Source organism: Lepidochelys kempii, chromosome 1 (assembly GCF_965140285.1).
Source record: "Lepidochelys kempii isolate rLepKem1 chromosome 1, rLepKem1.hap1, whole genome shotgun sequence".
NCBI classification, from domain to species: domain Eukaryota; kingdom Metazoa; phylum Chordata; order Testudines; family Cheloniidae; genus Lepidochelys; species Lepidochelys kempii.
In genome coordinates, this window is record NC_136380.1 from 334159697 (window position 1) to 334176196 (window position 16500).

Consider the following 16500-nt stretch of genomic DNA (forward strand, 5'->3'; position numbering starts at 1 on the left):
ATCTATAATCTCAGAGAATTATATATACACATAATTGAGTTAGTTTCCTCAGAGTGACAGAGAATCTGTTATTTCTGTCACTATGAGGTACTGTATCTGGCATAAGCCTTTAGCACTGAGATGGTTGACAACAAATTAATGAAAATGCCAACATCACCCTTAAAGGGCTGTAGATTCTATGGATACCCCAGTAGTGGAGCAAACATGTTCTATGATGATTCAGTTTAGACCAAGACTTGGGGAGATGTGGTGTCACTGGACAGGCTCTGTTTAGTTCTTCTGAGAGCTAGAGAGCTTGGGATAACTCCAAAGGCTGTTCAAGTCCAGTGGCCTGAATAAAGAACCCTCATTATATGCCTATAACACAAATGTATCTCTGCCGTGACAGACACCATGCATCTTCCCCAACCCCCAATCTATGAATTGCTTGAGATTATTTTTCACTTGGAAGACCCGAATGCCTTTATGTCCAGTAATACCTGGGGTGAGGAGGAGGGAATTTATATTTCCTGCTAGCCTAGGGGATCTCTCCTATTAGTATTTTTCATTTCTTTACTCACTACTCTTAAATGTCGAGCAACCTACTACCAGCCTGCCGCTGGAGAACTTCAGTGGGGTTCTAATAATTTACCCCGAGCGGGAGTCAGATGGTATGTGTATGCCAGTCAGATTTTGCTGAGCTAATTAAGAGGAGGTAAGTAATAGGTAGGGATGCCTATGGGTATATATGTTCTCCTCCCCTACTTTGTAGACTTCAGTGCTAAACCTGTAGCAATATATATGATCCTAACTGGAGTAAAGCCTCTTCAGGCCCAAACTGGCATTGCTGAAGGAGTTCATCTGATGCTTCCTGCACTGGGTGTTCACACCATACACAGCATCAGCAAAAGGGTGTGGCTACAAGATGTTCCCTCTCCCAAAGCAGCTGTACATAACGTTCTCTGCTTCTCCTGGTCAAGGGAGCAGAAAGCTCTGATCTCCTCATTGCCTTTGCCACTGGATCACTGAGCCAGCCCCTCTAGCTATGTGCCATGCGAACTCTTAGATAAACTACAGCCTACTTAAAATAACTAGAAGCTAGAGAGGTTTATCTATCTGTGTGATTGATACAATATGAAATCCTGCTTCTCCTTTTGCTTCTGTTGACTGGCAAGTTGCAAACAGCATCCCTCTGAGTACCAAGACACTCTCTGCTCCGAGCAAATGATGCTTTTGAAGAGATAAGATCCAAGTTGAGCTCACTCCAATGCTAGCTTAGACTCTGATCCCAGCAACTGCCTTCTCTCAGACACACTGTTTTGTTTGTTCAACATACAGTGTGTCTTAGAGACACTGGAGTGCACAGCAATGACCTCCATTCCAGTGTTAGGTTCATAACAGGACTGCTAGGTTAATAACAAATCTGTGTGTCCCAGAACGTTAATCCCAGACACCGTTTCTTGATTAAAAGTTGAAGGTGGAATGAGAGTTGTATATGAACCTGTTAAGTGGAACAGCCCTGAAATATATGTTTGGTTACCTCAAAATTATGAGACAGCCCAATTTTACAGACTTGGGGCTATTCATTACGGTTGGGGTCATGTACTGACTGAAGCACTTGATTTATCTAGTGGTGCCACACAATTGGGATGTAATCATTCACACACTAGAACCCATCTCAGCCGACGGGAAAGGATCCTGCAGAACTCACACTCAGCTAGAGTTTTCCAACTGTGCTATTTGTGATTCATATTTTTATATCACAACAGTAGCGCTTTTTATTTCCAATCTTTTTTAGTTCTAATTCACATGTTCACATCCGAGTTCTCCTGTGACTCTTCGTGCTAAAATGTGCTACACTTTTAAGAAAAATATGAAAATCAAAAATAAAATGAAAGCTTTGTATTTTTTTTCAGTGATACTCTGAAAATTCTAGGTGGTAAGTGATTTCTTATTCTTTTGATCCCACATCCCTAGAATTCACAAGTTCAGCAAAATAGCTGTGCTAAGAAGAGATTCCATATCAGGTAAATCCGACCATGTGACTATACAAATAAAGTTGTTTTCACGATCTGCCTCTTTCACCAGTATTTGCTGCACCAAAAACATATTACATTGAATACCTTAATATGTTGCTTATTTCTTTAAACTCTATTCCCCAGTACAAGTAATTTCTAACCCTGTGTTTGAAATAGTTGAGATTTCAGCACATGCAGTAGAAAGGCTGTGGCACTAACAGCTAGGCTGCAAATCAGGAGACTGTGGATAACACTCAAGTATATAAATTTCTGGAGAAAACGTAACAGCAATGTAAGGAAATATTCTCTTTTGCCACAAGAGGGCATTCTTATAAATCTTATATCTACTGAGCCAACAGTCCATTACTATAACCATGATTTACACTCTCACTAACCTATTACTCCAAGGTCTTACAGAAAGTTACACTGAAGAACTTCATTCTGTTTTTGTTCTCCGCATGCATTTGACTTACATCAAGTTACAAGGCAGTACTATTTAGTTGTGATAGTAGTACACTGTGCTTCATAAATTACTGGTAAAGACAAGCAATGATGGGAAGTAAATAAGATTCCTCTTCAACATCTTTAGAAATAAGAGTACACCACACTAACAAAACTTGTGGCTCTTACGAATACAAGCAAACAGGCCACAAGTGAAAGCTAAGATCTTGCAATGTGCTGCTTTTAGAAGCAATAGGACATTTGTGAAACCAAAGGAAATTATACATCAAATTTTTCTTCTGCTTGTCAATGCTTAACTATATGAGTTTACTTTAAAATTTCCTTAATATGCAAGAATATACAGCAGAAGCATGCTCCACATGGGAAATTGACTAAAGCACAATGATTGTCATGTTCTCCTTAAATGGAAAACTCTGAATGCAATGACCTATTTAGAAACAGCTAATTAAGTAGATTTTTTTTAAATTACCTCTAGACAGTCATCATGAGTATAAGCTATAACTTAACAGAACACTTTTCTGTTTTCAGTCCCATTATTTTATATATATGTATATATATATATATATATATATATATATATATATATATATAAAAAACCTGTGTCAGTTACCAAACCCAAGACTGATTTCTCCCTATTCCTTAGGTCCAAATAAAAATTCTCCCAAAAATAATGGATCCATTTTGTCCATCAAGAGCCAACTACATTCCTGGGGTGGCGGTAATGCTCCGGCCTAATGCGTGCCTTCTTCTCTTGTGGGTTGGCGTACTTCCACTTGGACGGGGACATTTTCAGCTTTTTCCTCCTCTTATCCGTGCACCACACCTTTTCGCAATACTCCTCGACCCTCTGGAAGTTGCTGTACCCTATTAGCTGCAGAAATTCCTTGTACCACGGCTTCGATCCCTGAGGAATGCTGCTCTGCACTGGGCATGGCATTTTGTGAGGTATGTCCTCCTCATAGTCTTTATTGAACATTTCATCTATACGCTCTTCCTCCACTACCTCCAGCGTGATTTTTCTGACTGTATGAACAATGCTGTGTTCCACAGTCTGACAAAAATAGGTCCCGGCATCCAGCCTGTGCAGCCTTAAGAATAAGAGGCCAAGGTCCATTTTGACAATTCTGTCATCTGTCTTCACCTGAGAAATGAGCCAATGACACTGTATTATCAATGCAGTCACAGTAAGTACAAGATTAGTACTGCATTAGAAACAGCAGTGCAATCATTTTAAAATGTACTGTAGGGACTTGGCTACAAATTCAGCAGTGAGTATTTACAGGACATAAATCTAAGATGCTGTAACATGCCTTTTCCAAGCACATACAGGGTTACGTTTATTGCAGGAGGGAGGAGGTTATGTGGTGACAGTGCTGGCATAGGACATTAGGAACCTGGGTTCAATTTACTGGCCCGCTATAGGCCTTTTATGTGAGAACTGGCAAGTCACTTCGTCTCTCTGTGCCTCGTTTCCCTCTGGGAAAAATGGCACTTCCCTACACTACAGAGGTCTCGTGAGGATCAATACACTGAAAATTTTAACAGGGACCGTATAAGTAACTAAGATCGATAGCACTGATCACAACCTGTAAGGCCGATATCTGATGGTGGAATAAAGTTTTAAACTAGTATACAAAAGAATAATAAGAACTAATAGTTGGAAGTTGAAGCTAGACAATTCAAACTGGAAATAAGGTGCAAATTGATAACAGTGATAGACAGTCGTCATTGGAATCATTTGCAAAGGGATGTGGTAGATTCTCCATTACTCTGAAATTTTAAAAGAAGATTGAAACGGACTCATGGGTGGTGCGTATAAGAAGCTGAGGGAGGCTAAGACTCTCCAAAAAAGGCTGGCCATGCAGGAGGGCAAATGCTGTGGATGTGGCATGGGTCACCTCCCTTTGGAGGCACGCTGGCCCACCACCTTCGGAGTGCTGGAGGCAAAGGTCCCCAGAAGCGTGCGGGGGGGGGAGTCACTGTTACCCCAACTATTCTCTGCCCCAGGGCCCCGCTCCCACTCAGCCTCTTCCCTGAAGCCTACCCCACCCCCTGCTCGCTCCTCTCTGGCATGGAGAGGAGCGAGTGGCCAGTGGGCGGGGGAGGACCTTGGGGGGAGAGGAGCAAGCTGTGGGTGGGTGGGGGACCTTGGGGGAAGAAGCGGAGAGGAGTGAGCGAGCGGGCAGGTGGGTGGGCCTCAGCAGAAGAGGCAAAGAGGAGACGTGGGTGGGGGGGCCTTAGGGGAGGAGGTGAAGAGGAGTGGGGGGGCTCAAGGGAGGAGATGGGGCCTCGGGGGGTGGGGCGACTGTCTGGGGACTGGTGGTCCCTCCACTTCTAGGGAGCTTCTGGCATGTGCATATAAGTCTCCCCAAATGAAAGACTTGCGAGCCACTGGTGGATGCACTTCTAAAACCTATTCTCTCATTCAACAAACTGGTATTGATGCAGGAATCACTGAGTAAAATGCCATGGCCTGTTTATGCAGGAAGTCAGACTAGATAATCATAGTGTTCCCAATTGCCCTTAAAAATCTATGAATCTTTGTAAATTCCACCAACTGGTACCAGCTGTTTCACTGACGGCTCATTTACCTGTAAGATCCCTAATATGACCGACCCTTTTTATAAACATGGTATAACTAGAATTATATGGGAAATTACCTCCTCCTTCCTGGCTTCGTGGGCTCGCTGCACAAACCAGATCACTTTCGCTTGTAAAGTTCTGGGGGTACACTCCAGAAGAGTGCTGTTGTACTCTATTCCATATACTATCTGTTCTTCAGTCTTCTCCAGGGCTTCTCCTGTGAAGGAAAGTAAGATTCTTATTTATTTGCCAGTTGTGTAACTAAAATAAATGCTACCCTTTTCGTTAAGCACGTTTCCTTTGGGCTTTTTAAGGACTCTTTTGATGTTCACCTTTAGAATGGAATTTGACCCATAGCCCTCCAGGTAGTGATTTTGAAATTTTGGCCTTATCCTGGGAACTGTGGAGCACCCTCTGCTCCCACTCTCTCGAGGAGGAATGGAAGGCCTGGCTCACCTCAGGATCTCACAGGATCCAGCCCTAAGGTGAAGTAGCCTACCAAAGTACTGCATGTCAGGTGGTTGTGATTGTGCTTGTGTCTGTAGGGCTTGACCCTGCAAAGTGCTAAGCACTCTGGCATCCATCCAGCAAAGTACATATGCACGTGTTTAATTTTAAGTCAATGACACCAATAAGACTACTTACATGCTTGACAGCAAGCATGGGATAAATTATTTTGCAGGATTGGGATCAGATTTCTTAGTATGTTACATGATCAAACGCTCAAAACCTATGAACATCTAAACTGTTTTGTATGGCGTGCCCAGAATTTGTACAGCTTAGAGCTGGTTGGGAATTTTTTGATGATAGGCTTTTTTTTCTTTTTAACTAAAAATGTTGATTCATCGAAACCAAACTGTCCACGAAACCATGTCAGGTTTGATTAATTTTCTGTCAAGGAAAAAGATCCCAATTGTCAAAATGTTTCATTTCAACATTTTCAAAACAAAAAATTCTGGTTCAAAGCAATGTTGTGTTTCAAAATACAGGCTAATTAGACTGTAAGAAAGTTTGGGGGTGTGGGGTGAGAGATCAAAATCAAAACAAAACATTCCAAAATTATCAAAACAAACTGTTTCAATTGATCCAAAATACAAAAGAAAAACATAATTTTTCAGACTGCAAGTATTTTTGAGATGTCAATTTTTTTCTTTACTTCAAGATAAGAAAACATTTTGAACTCGCAAAAATATTCATGGGATGGAAAAACCATTCCCAGGTCAGCTCTACAGCAGATCTCTACAACACATGCACAGAAAGTACAAGTGTATAGCTTTGCCATCCAAATGTTACTAAAAATTTCATTTGAATGTGACTAACCAAGAGTCAGTTGCAGGCTCCTATGTATAACAAAATCCATGGTGGAACAGACAAAGGAGGTGCTATAGTGGAACAGGGCAGCAGTCTTTCTAGTTCATTTTCTTATAGCACTATGAGAGGAGTGGAGTATAGGGCAATTATTTTCCTGATACCAACTCATGATCAGTTTCTGGTCCAGAAGCCTGGGAATTAATAACCATTATGATTTCTCTCTCTCTCTTTATTTACATTTGCTGTGCTCTATTGTGAGGTTCCTAGTGTAGTTCTCAATCAAATCTACAATCTTCATTGCATGCAGTTTTGCAGTTAAGCGTCACAGTGGGCCATAGATGTCCTTTATTTTTTTCCAGCAGAAATGCATTAAGCTATCCTGCTGAAAATGGATGGTATGAAATGTCCAAGGGCAAACTTAACAAATATTTCATCTTTGAAATATTTCCCTTTCAAATTCTAATCCATCCTGCGGAAAAATACATTTCAGCAAAAAATTCTCTGGAGAAACATCTGTCACAGAGAAACCCCTGATCTTTGATTTTTTTTCTTTAGATTTATTGGGCCTAATCTGGCGAGAATCTCAGCACACCCTGGCAGCTGCTACCTATCTACGTTTTTACACTGCCCACAGTAGCAGTAGTTGAAATTAATGGGATGTGAGAGCACTGAGCATGTTGCATGATTTGAGCTGCGGTTCAGAAGAGCATTTAAGCATGCATGCAAGTCCATCCCTATTTAGGACAGCACTTTAGCATGCTCTTAAGTCTCATTGAATCCAATGGGACTTAAGCACAGTACATGGTTAAGCACCATCTTGAATAGGAAAGCTTTCCTGCTTTGGGATCTTGGTCCTTACAGTGTGCTTCTAATGTCAAGGGTGTAAATCAGGAGTAATTCCACTGAAATCATGAGAGTTACATCAGTATAAAAACTGTGTAACTGAGGTCAGACTCAGCCCTTGATGTTTCTCCTGTGTAAAAGCCATACTGTTTGCTCTAGGCATTCACTAGCATTCTGCTGCACTGTGTGCGGATTACCAATGAACTGCTGGCCAAAGCACTGCTGAGCTGCATTTCCATGTCGAACGTCTTGTCTGCGGAAACGTCTGGGGGAAAAAAATGGAATTGTTTTAAGAAATATGCTTAACTTGTGGACTGTTGACCTTTTACACAAAAGTTGGAATCATTAGAAATTCAGGGAACTAGATCTTCCTGCTGAAATATTGGCCAGCACTATCACTGTGTGGAGTTAAGTTCATACACCAGTATTGTTTTCCTCCACTTAAACTGAAGGTGCTCAGATGCCTGCAGGAGGAGACTTTCTGTAGAAATCTGATGTGTCTAAAAGAAAGTCTCAGACATGTACATTTGACTCAATCCATAGATACTGAAACCAGATACTTTGGACCAATACGGCGCTAGTTTAGGGGAAAGGAGACCGGGGCAGCTGTAAGCTTTCTTTGTGTTCGCCATTCTGGTCCCTGGCAAAATCTGGAGCAGCATGAAAGCTGCTGTATCTTGTAAACATTCTCTTCCTTTAACTATGCCCTGTATCCCAGAGCCCTAGAGACCCTGTGATAGAAGCTGTTATAGCAACTCAACAGTAACTGGGTATTCCCATAGGCAGGGGAATTCCTAAGTGGTTGAATTTACTGGCCGCACACACACGCACACACGACAATATTTAGCAGAAAAGTTGTTTTGAGTCTTTCACAGTTTACAGTCTGTGTGGAGGGGTATTTTTATTAGCTCTCTTATAACTCCTTTCACTTGAGGAACTTAAAATACTCTACAAACATCACTTTAGCCTCCCAATGCTTCTACATAATTGGTATTATAATTCCCATTTTACCAAAGGGGAAATTGAGGCACAGGAGGTGACTTGCCCTAGGCTATCTATTGAGTCACTGGCAGAGCTGAGACAAGAACCCAGGAATCCTGGCTCCAACCACTAGACAATACTCTCTCAGTTTTTGAAAACAAGGTATTTACAAAACTATGGAAAATAAATGCAAATGCCTAACTCTCCGATGGATACCAACAAGAAGGATGTTATTATTTTAAACATTTTGTTCTCTGACCATAACGATAAATAAGATTAAAGCTAGTTGCTAAGAAAGAAAGTATCAGGAAGCTGAGTTTACCACCTTGTCAGATGCAGAATTTTGAGTCCTAAAATTTATAGTTGGAACTCAGGATAATTTTCCTATGGTTGCATAAATTATACAGAACTATCAGTCTTGCATATGCAAGGCTGAACAGCTGATTAAAAGGAACAGACAACATGGCGAACCTCCTAGAGCACAATTATTTTCGTATTCATGTGTGTACCTACTCTATACAATGTATAGCAGAAATAAGCCAAACCTAATGACTTTTTTCTTATTTAAATAATATCAGTAATTAACACAGTTCTTCCTGCCACCAGGACACAGGGGACCAAACCCTCAGTGGGTGTCAATCAGCACAGCTGCACTGACTTCATTAGAGCTCGACTGCTATACACCAGCTGAGGAGCTGGCCAATGGAATACCATACGTGTTGAATTTTTAAGCTGGGGATGGGGAGGTGTTAGGGAAGTTGCTTTATGATGATGGAATCTAGGTAGGAGTTCTGATCCTATCATCACACATGGAGGAACCTGCTCTTGGTAGGTCTCAGAATTATATGGGGCAGATCAACTATTGTTCCAGGCTCTCTGCGGACTCCTGGAAGACATCTCACCGCTAATTATGCTGGGTTTATATTTTCAAGTTTTTCTTCACAGTCATGAGGACTAGAACCTTACGTTGTTTTTATTAAATGAAATCTGGAATTTTGTCATAATCATGTGACCTTTTTTATCTTGCCATGGTGGTTCTTACTTGGACATTAAGATGGCAGCTGCGCCTCTCGATACCCACAATTAAGAGTCTGAGAAGGGTGAATAAAGTATCCTCTAGCAAGGCATATTTAGGACTCCGGGCAGCGGGGGGCATTTTTAAGGACTTGGATTCTCTAGTCCTAGGTGTGAATACATAAAGTGTTTCAGACATTGGCCTTGACTGTAAACTCTGTTATGAGCTCCATCAGTCTTTTCTGAGGCCTCTTTTTGGGTGAATAGGATATCAGAAGACATGAATTGTGCTCTGGCTCATGATAATCAGTGCATGGGCTAATGGCTAATGAAAGTCATGACCCTGCAGCACTTTCCTCTATTCACTGCCCCATTCAAGAGGCAAATCCATCTGTTTGGTGACATTTTGCTATTGTGAGTGACAGCTGTGGTAAGAGAAGCCTGACTGCAAGGCTAGGACAATGGTTCAGAAAAAATATGAACATGTTAAAAGAAGAATAATTTGAAACTGATGAAATAAAACACTTGTTTTAGTTCATCAGACCAATTGTTACAACATAAGAACATAAGAATGGCCACACTGGGTCAGACCAATCATCCATCTACCCCAGTATCTTGTCTTCTGATGGTGACAAATGTGAGATGCTTCAAAGGAAATGAACAGAACAGGGCAATCATCAAGTGATCCATCCTGTCATCCAGTCACAGCATTTGACAGTCAGAGGCTTAGGGACACTCGAAGCATGGGGTTGCATCCCTGACCATCTTGGCTAATAGCCATTGATGGATCTATCCTCCATGAACTTACCTAATTCTTTTTTGAATTACAGTTTTGGCCTTCACAATATCCCTGTCAATGAGTTCCACAGGTTGACTATGCGTTGTGTGAAGAAGTACTTCCTTTTGTTTGTTTTAACCTGAGGCCTATTCATTTCATTGGGTGACCCTGGTTCTTGTGTTATGTGGAAGAGTAAATAACATTTCACTATTCACTTTCTCCACACCATTCATGATTTTGTAGACTTCTGGCATATCCCTCCTTAGATGCCTCCTTTCCAAGCTGAATAGTCCCTGTATTTCCTCATGTGGAAGCTGTTCCACAGCAGTAATAATTTTAATTACCCTTCTCTGCACCTTTTCCAATTATAATATATCTTTTTTGAGATGGGGCAACCAGAACTGCACACAGGATTGAAGGTGTAGGTGTACCATGGATTTATACAGTGGCATTTTGATATTTTCTGTCTTATTATCTATCCATTTCCTCGTGGTTCCAAACATTCTGTTAGCTTTTTTGACGGCCATTGCACACTGAGCAGATGTTTTCAGAAAACTATCCATGATGACTCCAAAGTCTCTTTCTTGAGTGGTAACAGCTACTTTAGAACCCATCATTTTGTATGTATAACTGGGATTATGTTTCCAATGTGCATTAATCTGAATTTATCAACAATGAATTTTGTGGCCCAGTCCCCTAGTTTTGTGGTATCCCTATGTAACTCTTTGCAGTCTACTTTGGACTTAACTATCTTGAGTAATTTTGCATCATCTGCAAACTTTGCCACCTCACTGCTTACCTCTTTTTCCAGATCATTTATGAATATGTTGAACAACAGTGGTCCCAGTATAAATCCCTCAGGACATCACTATTTAGCTTTCCATTGTGAAAACTGAGCATTCATTCCTACTCTTTGTTTGCTGTCTTTTTACCAATTATTGATCCATGAGAAGATCTCCCCTTTTATCCCATGACTGCTTAGTTTGCTTAAGAGCCTTTGGTGATGGACCTTGTCAAAAGCTGTCTGAAAGTCCAAGTACACTATCCATGGGATAACACTTGTCCACATGCTTGTTGACCTCTTCAAAGAATTCTAATAGATTGGTGAGGCATGATTTCCCTTTACAAAAGTTGTGTTGACCCTTTCCCAACAAATCATGTTCTTCTATGTGTTTGATAATTATGTTCTTTACTATAGTTTCAACCAATTTGCCTGGTATTGAAATTAGGCTTACTGGTCTGTAATTGCCAGGATCACCTCTGGAGCCTTTTTTAAAAATTGGCATTTGGTAGCTATTCTCCAGCCATCTGGTACAGAAGCTGTTTTAAGTAATAGGTGACTGAGACAGGGCACTCTCCTCTCGGCAGTGCCTTCTGTCAGCTGGGTGTGGTGCTGCATCCTTTTCTCGTCCTGGAACTCCTGTATGTTATTGGCCTCATTAGGTGGGTCTTCAGTAGCTCAGTCCTCTGGCCAAGTCACATTGTTGTAAAATGGATAAACTGCTTCTTGGGCATTCAAGTCCAAAATGAATATGAAGTAAAGTCATTCAATTCCCTGGCTCAAGATGGACTCAGCCTCTCCTTCCTGAGGATGCCTTCTCTCTTCTGCCCCTTTTGGGCTCCTTTAAGTTCAGACCTCTGCTCTCGCTTCTATAGGAAACTTATCCCCTTCTTCGGGATTAGTAAAGAGTCCCACCAGAACTGTAAGTCTATCCTCACCAGGGTCTTCAGTCATGTCTCTGGGTACCTTTAAATCCCTTTTATTGGACTTTTATACTAGTCATATCCCATTTTTGGGGCTTAAGCCACTCCAGCATTGGCTGGTGGGGGGACCTGGACCTGCCCACTACTCTGGGTCCCAGCCCAGGGACCTCATATACAGCAGCCCCATACTGCTTCCTTCACTTTCATTCTGTTATTCCCTGGGCCTTTTCCCACATAGCCCCCTTCTCTTCACCCTGACCTCATGACTGAAGTTCTCAAATCCTCTTCCTTCTCACTTCATGCAAGTCCCACCAGAGCCCTTCTTCTGATTCTCTTCTTGATTGCCTGTGACCAATAACAAATACTGTTCCTTGCCCCTCTGGTCCCAGCCAGGACCTGACTTGCTCAGGCCTTGAAACTCCTTTTATATAAGCCTGCTGCATGCCGATTGGCTGCTTCCCTTAAGCCTTTCTAGTCTAGCCTGGAACACCCAGGCGGTGTGGTACGACCATGAGGCCTCCAGCAGGGGGCCTCAAAAGGCTTGGTACACACCGTCATAATTACATACCATAGTTAGTAGTTCTTCAATTTCATATTTGAATTCCTTCAGAACTCTTGGGTGAATACCATCTAGTCCTCATGACTTATTACTGTTTAATTTTTCAATTTGTTCCAAAACCTCCTTTACAGACATCTCAATCTGGGACAGTTCCTTAGATTTGTCACCTAAAAAGAATGGTTCAGGTGTGGGAATCTCCCTCACATCCTTTGGGCCGGCCTAATTATACTCTTATACTTGACATCCCAGAGTTTATGCTCTTTTCTATTTTCCTCAGTTGGATTTTACTTCCAATTTTTAAAGGATGCCTTGGGTATACATTTAATTTGAGCCCCTATTATCGTGTTTTTAAAAAATGTCCATGCAGCTTGCAGGCATTTCACTCTTGTGACTGTTCCTTTTAATTTCCATTTAATTAGCTTCCTCATTTTTTTGTTGTTTCCCCTTTCTGAAGTTAAATATTACTGTGGTGGGTTTCTTTGGTGTCCTTTTCACCCACCACCACAAGGATGTTAAATTTAAGTATATTATGGTCACTATGACTGAGCAGGTCAGCTATAATCACCTCTTGGACCAGATCCTTTGCTCTGTTTAGGACTAAATCAAGAATCGCCTTTCCCCTCGTGGGTTCCAGGACTAGCTGCTCTAAGAAGCAGACATTAATGGTGTCTAGAAATTTTATTTGTACATCCTGTCCTGAAGTGACATGTACCCAGTCAATATGGGGATAGTTGAAATCCCCCATTATTACTGAGATTTTTTATTTTTATAGCCTGTCTAATCTCCCTGAGCATTTCACAATCACCATCACCATCCTGGTCATGGAATTTATATCCATAGAGATTACATTGTACAGTTTGATTCATGTAAGATTGGTACAAATTTGACTCCATGTTTTCTTTCACATATAGTGCCACTCCCCCATCAGCATGATCTATTCTGTCATTACTATTTATTTTGTACCCTTGAGTGTCATCATTCCATCAAGTTTCTGTGATTACTATTATAGCAATATCCTTCTTTACCAGCCACTCATGTTCACTCATTTTAGTTTTTAATACCATGTTGACTTTGGGGTTAGCATTTAGGTCCTTATTCTACAAATCACTTAAACATCAATTTAACTTTAAACATATGTTTAATCCCATTTTAGGACTTAAATACATGCTTACAGTTAATCGCATGCTTAAGTGTTTTCTATAGGCATAGACTTACACATGTGCTTAAAAACAACAATGCACTCTAGTGCAATGTTGAATTGGAGTTACCATGTAGTTATCATGGTTGTGGGATTAGAAACCAGGACCTTTAGCTCTATAAACCTGGCTGAGTGCCTTTGTCACCAAACAATGCCTATGGTCATTCTTTCTTTATAACACTGAGGTCTGCTGAATTAGCAGGCTGCACTCTCTTCTAGTGCTGATAGCACCGGAGCTCCAAGAACAGAAGTACTGAGCAGCCAGAACAATCTGGCAGCAGTAACAACATTCTTTAGCAACATACTTAACAACATGTAGTAGCCTGCAGGTTTTCTATTTCATGTTTGTCTAAACACACTTCATGCCTTACACTCATTAAGTTTTAAAGGAGGGGTGGAATTAACTACCCAGACGTATTTCTGCTTGAGTTTGCACTATTAATTATGACTGATTTTAAGATTCCAAACCCAACCCAAATATATGGTGTTCACTTCCATTCAATCAGGGCCAAATTCAAGCTGCTAGGCTAGCATTAGGACCAAATCAAGGAAGGGGAGGGCTGCATGAAAATGGCAGAGAGAGGCATGATGTCATTGGGGCTGCCAGAAACAAACACAATCATTCCACATGTGTAAGGGCATGAGTGTTTACTGATGTTTTTTGCTGTGCCTTTGGTTACTCCCTAAGGCAGCCCTCCACCCACAAGGCAGGGGGAAGTTGGAGAACAGAGACATGGCTAACCCTAACTCAAACACACATCTTCTGGGGTGCTGAGTGCTGAGCTGGTCAACATCTCTGCACGATTCCAGAATGCAGGCAGCCACCACAGACCCGCATCTTACCCAGAAGCGTTGAAAGGTGGTGGTGGTGCAGGGTGAAGGGCTCCATACTCTCTACCGAGACCTACTTTTTCCAGCAGCCCAGTCTCTCCACCCTGAACCAGCTGGATAGTGAAGCAAAGTTGTTACTATCTGTTCAGTGACCTCCCACATGTGAAGTAAGTTTGTGGTCTCAAGTCCAGTTAATAGTGGACATCACAAAGCCTCCATTACCATAGCTAGCACTTAACAGCAGTGAATGGAGAGATTGAACTACTCTCTCGTCTCCAGAGACAGACCCTCCAGAATCTTGTTGAGGTGCATTAGCAAGACAGCATGAGGCTATCTGCACCACACAAGTTCCTAGTTAAATAGATTAATCAGGAATCTCCAGGGCATTTACGTGATTAGATGAGTATCTAATTTGCAATATAATTATGATCATCCAATTCCTGCTTATACAGTAGGGAACAATGCTCACTGGCCCAGAATATAACGGATGATGTATGTGTTCCATCAATACTTTCCAGGACTGTATCAATCTGAGCCAGATTCTTCTCGTTTTAGGCAAGTGCGTGGTCTCCATTTACTCCATTGGGACTGCTTCCATGAGTTATGCAAGGAGGATCTGATACAATGTGTAGACATGTCATGGAATTCCTACTTAGCTTAACTTGGATCTTGCAAAGACAGAATGCTCTGATAGGTTCTTTCTTTAGCTGAATCTTTTATGGCTATGAGGTATTCTATCCAAAAGACTGCGCTATCCAATTCTCTTCCCATACTTTTTCAAAAATCACAGAAGCATTCATTTTGCCTAGCGACAGTTAGCAATGGGTTTGAGACTACCAAGCTTCCAGAGTCATGGGAGGACAAGCATGAGATATCGTGGATGAAGAAAAACCATAGGCCTGTGTTTTGTTTTGTTTTTAAGAGAGCACTGGTGGATTTGGAGAGATCATGGACTGCGTCATCCTCACTGTTTTTTCAGCAGCCTCTCAGTACAAAAGGAACACATCTTTGCATTAATTCAAAGTAACCCTGTTGAAAATAGAAAAGGAGTACTTGTGGTGCCTTAGAGACTAACCAATTTATTTGAGCATGAGCTTTCGTGAGCTACAGCTCACTTCATCGGATGCATGCCGTGGAAACTGTAGCAGACTTTATTTATACACAGAGAATATGAAAAAATACCTCCTCCCACCCCACTGTCCTGCTGGTAATAGCTTATCTAAAGTGATCATCAGGTGGGCCATTTCCAGCACAAATCCAGGTTTTCTCACCCTCCACCCCCCCACACAAATTCACTCTCCTGCCGGTGATAGCCCATCCAAAGTGACAACTCTTTACACAATGTGCATGATAATAAAGTTGGGCCATTTCCTGCACAAATCCAGGAGAACCTGGATTTGTGCAGGAAATGGACATTGTGTAAAGAGTTGTCACTTTGGATGGGCTATCACCAGCAGGAGAGTGAATTTGTGTGGGGGGTGGAGGGTGAGAAAACCTGGATTTGTGCTGGAAATGGCCCACCTGATGATCACTTTAGATAAGTTATTACCAGCAGGACAGTGGGGTGGGAGGAGGTATTTTTTCATATTCTCTGTGTATAAATAAAGTCTGCTGCAGTTTCCACGGCATGCATCTGATGAAGTGAGCTGTAGCTCACGAAAGCTCATGCTCAAATAAATTGGTTAGTCTCTAAGGTGCCACAAGTACTCCTTTTCTTTTTGCGGATACAGACTAACACGGCTGTTACTCTGAAACCTGTTGAAAATGGCCAAGTTGTAGTTCTAATAAATATGAGCATGTTTTTGCAGAAGTAGCAATTAAAAGTAAATCAAGGAAAGGACTGTATCATAAATAATATGCCCTTTTGCCGACTTATGTAATAATCATTACAATATATTGATAGAGATCTAGGCACTGTTTGAATATGTCTTACAATGATATTTGGCTGTTAATATATTTGCTTGCTTTCTTTCTTTTTATAGGCTGTTGCATTATATAGTTCACCATCAAATACAATCCAAATAAATTATTGCACATTGTAGAGAATGAAGTCGTGTCTTCAAGCTGTAGCATTGGGAACATCAGACATTTGTTTAACACTCAGTGTGTCTAGCTCCTAAGAAGTGTGTGCACTTAACATCTGTGCATGTCAGCATGTTCATTTATCCTTCTGTATTCCCTAAGGCTGGGTTAATAAATCATTAGCTAAAGTATATCATTGTTCAGTTATTTATATGAG

The 16500-nt window shown here is 41.3% G+C and overlaps 1 protein-coding gene across 1 annotated transcript in view; it reads right to left on the minus strand.

The window, feature by feature from the left end:
• Window positions 1-3016: 3016 nt before the first annotated feature.
• The window catches only part of SEMA3E (semaphorin 3E), a 212635-nt gene continuing 199151 nt past the window's right edge, over window positions 3017-16500 (minus strand). Inside the window, exons 15-17 of the mRNA XM_073331893.1 lie at window positions 7394-7461; window positions 5120-5259; window positions 3017-3600 (exon numbers count right to left, since the gene is read on the minus strand). Of these exons, the coding sequence (XP_073187994.1) occupies window positions 3148-3600; window positions 5120-5259; window positions 7394-7461 (661 nt within the window). The 3' untranslated portion in view covers window positions 3017-3147. The remainder of the gene's footprint in view (window positions 3601-5119; window positions 5260-7393; window positions 7462-16500) is intronic.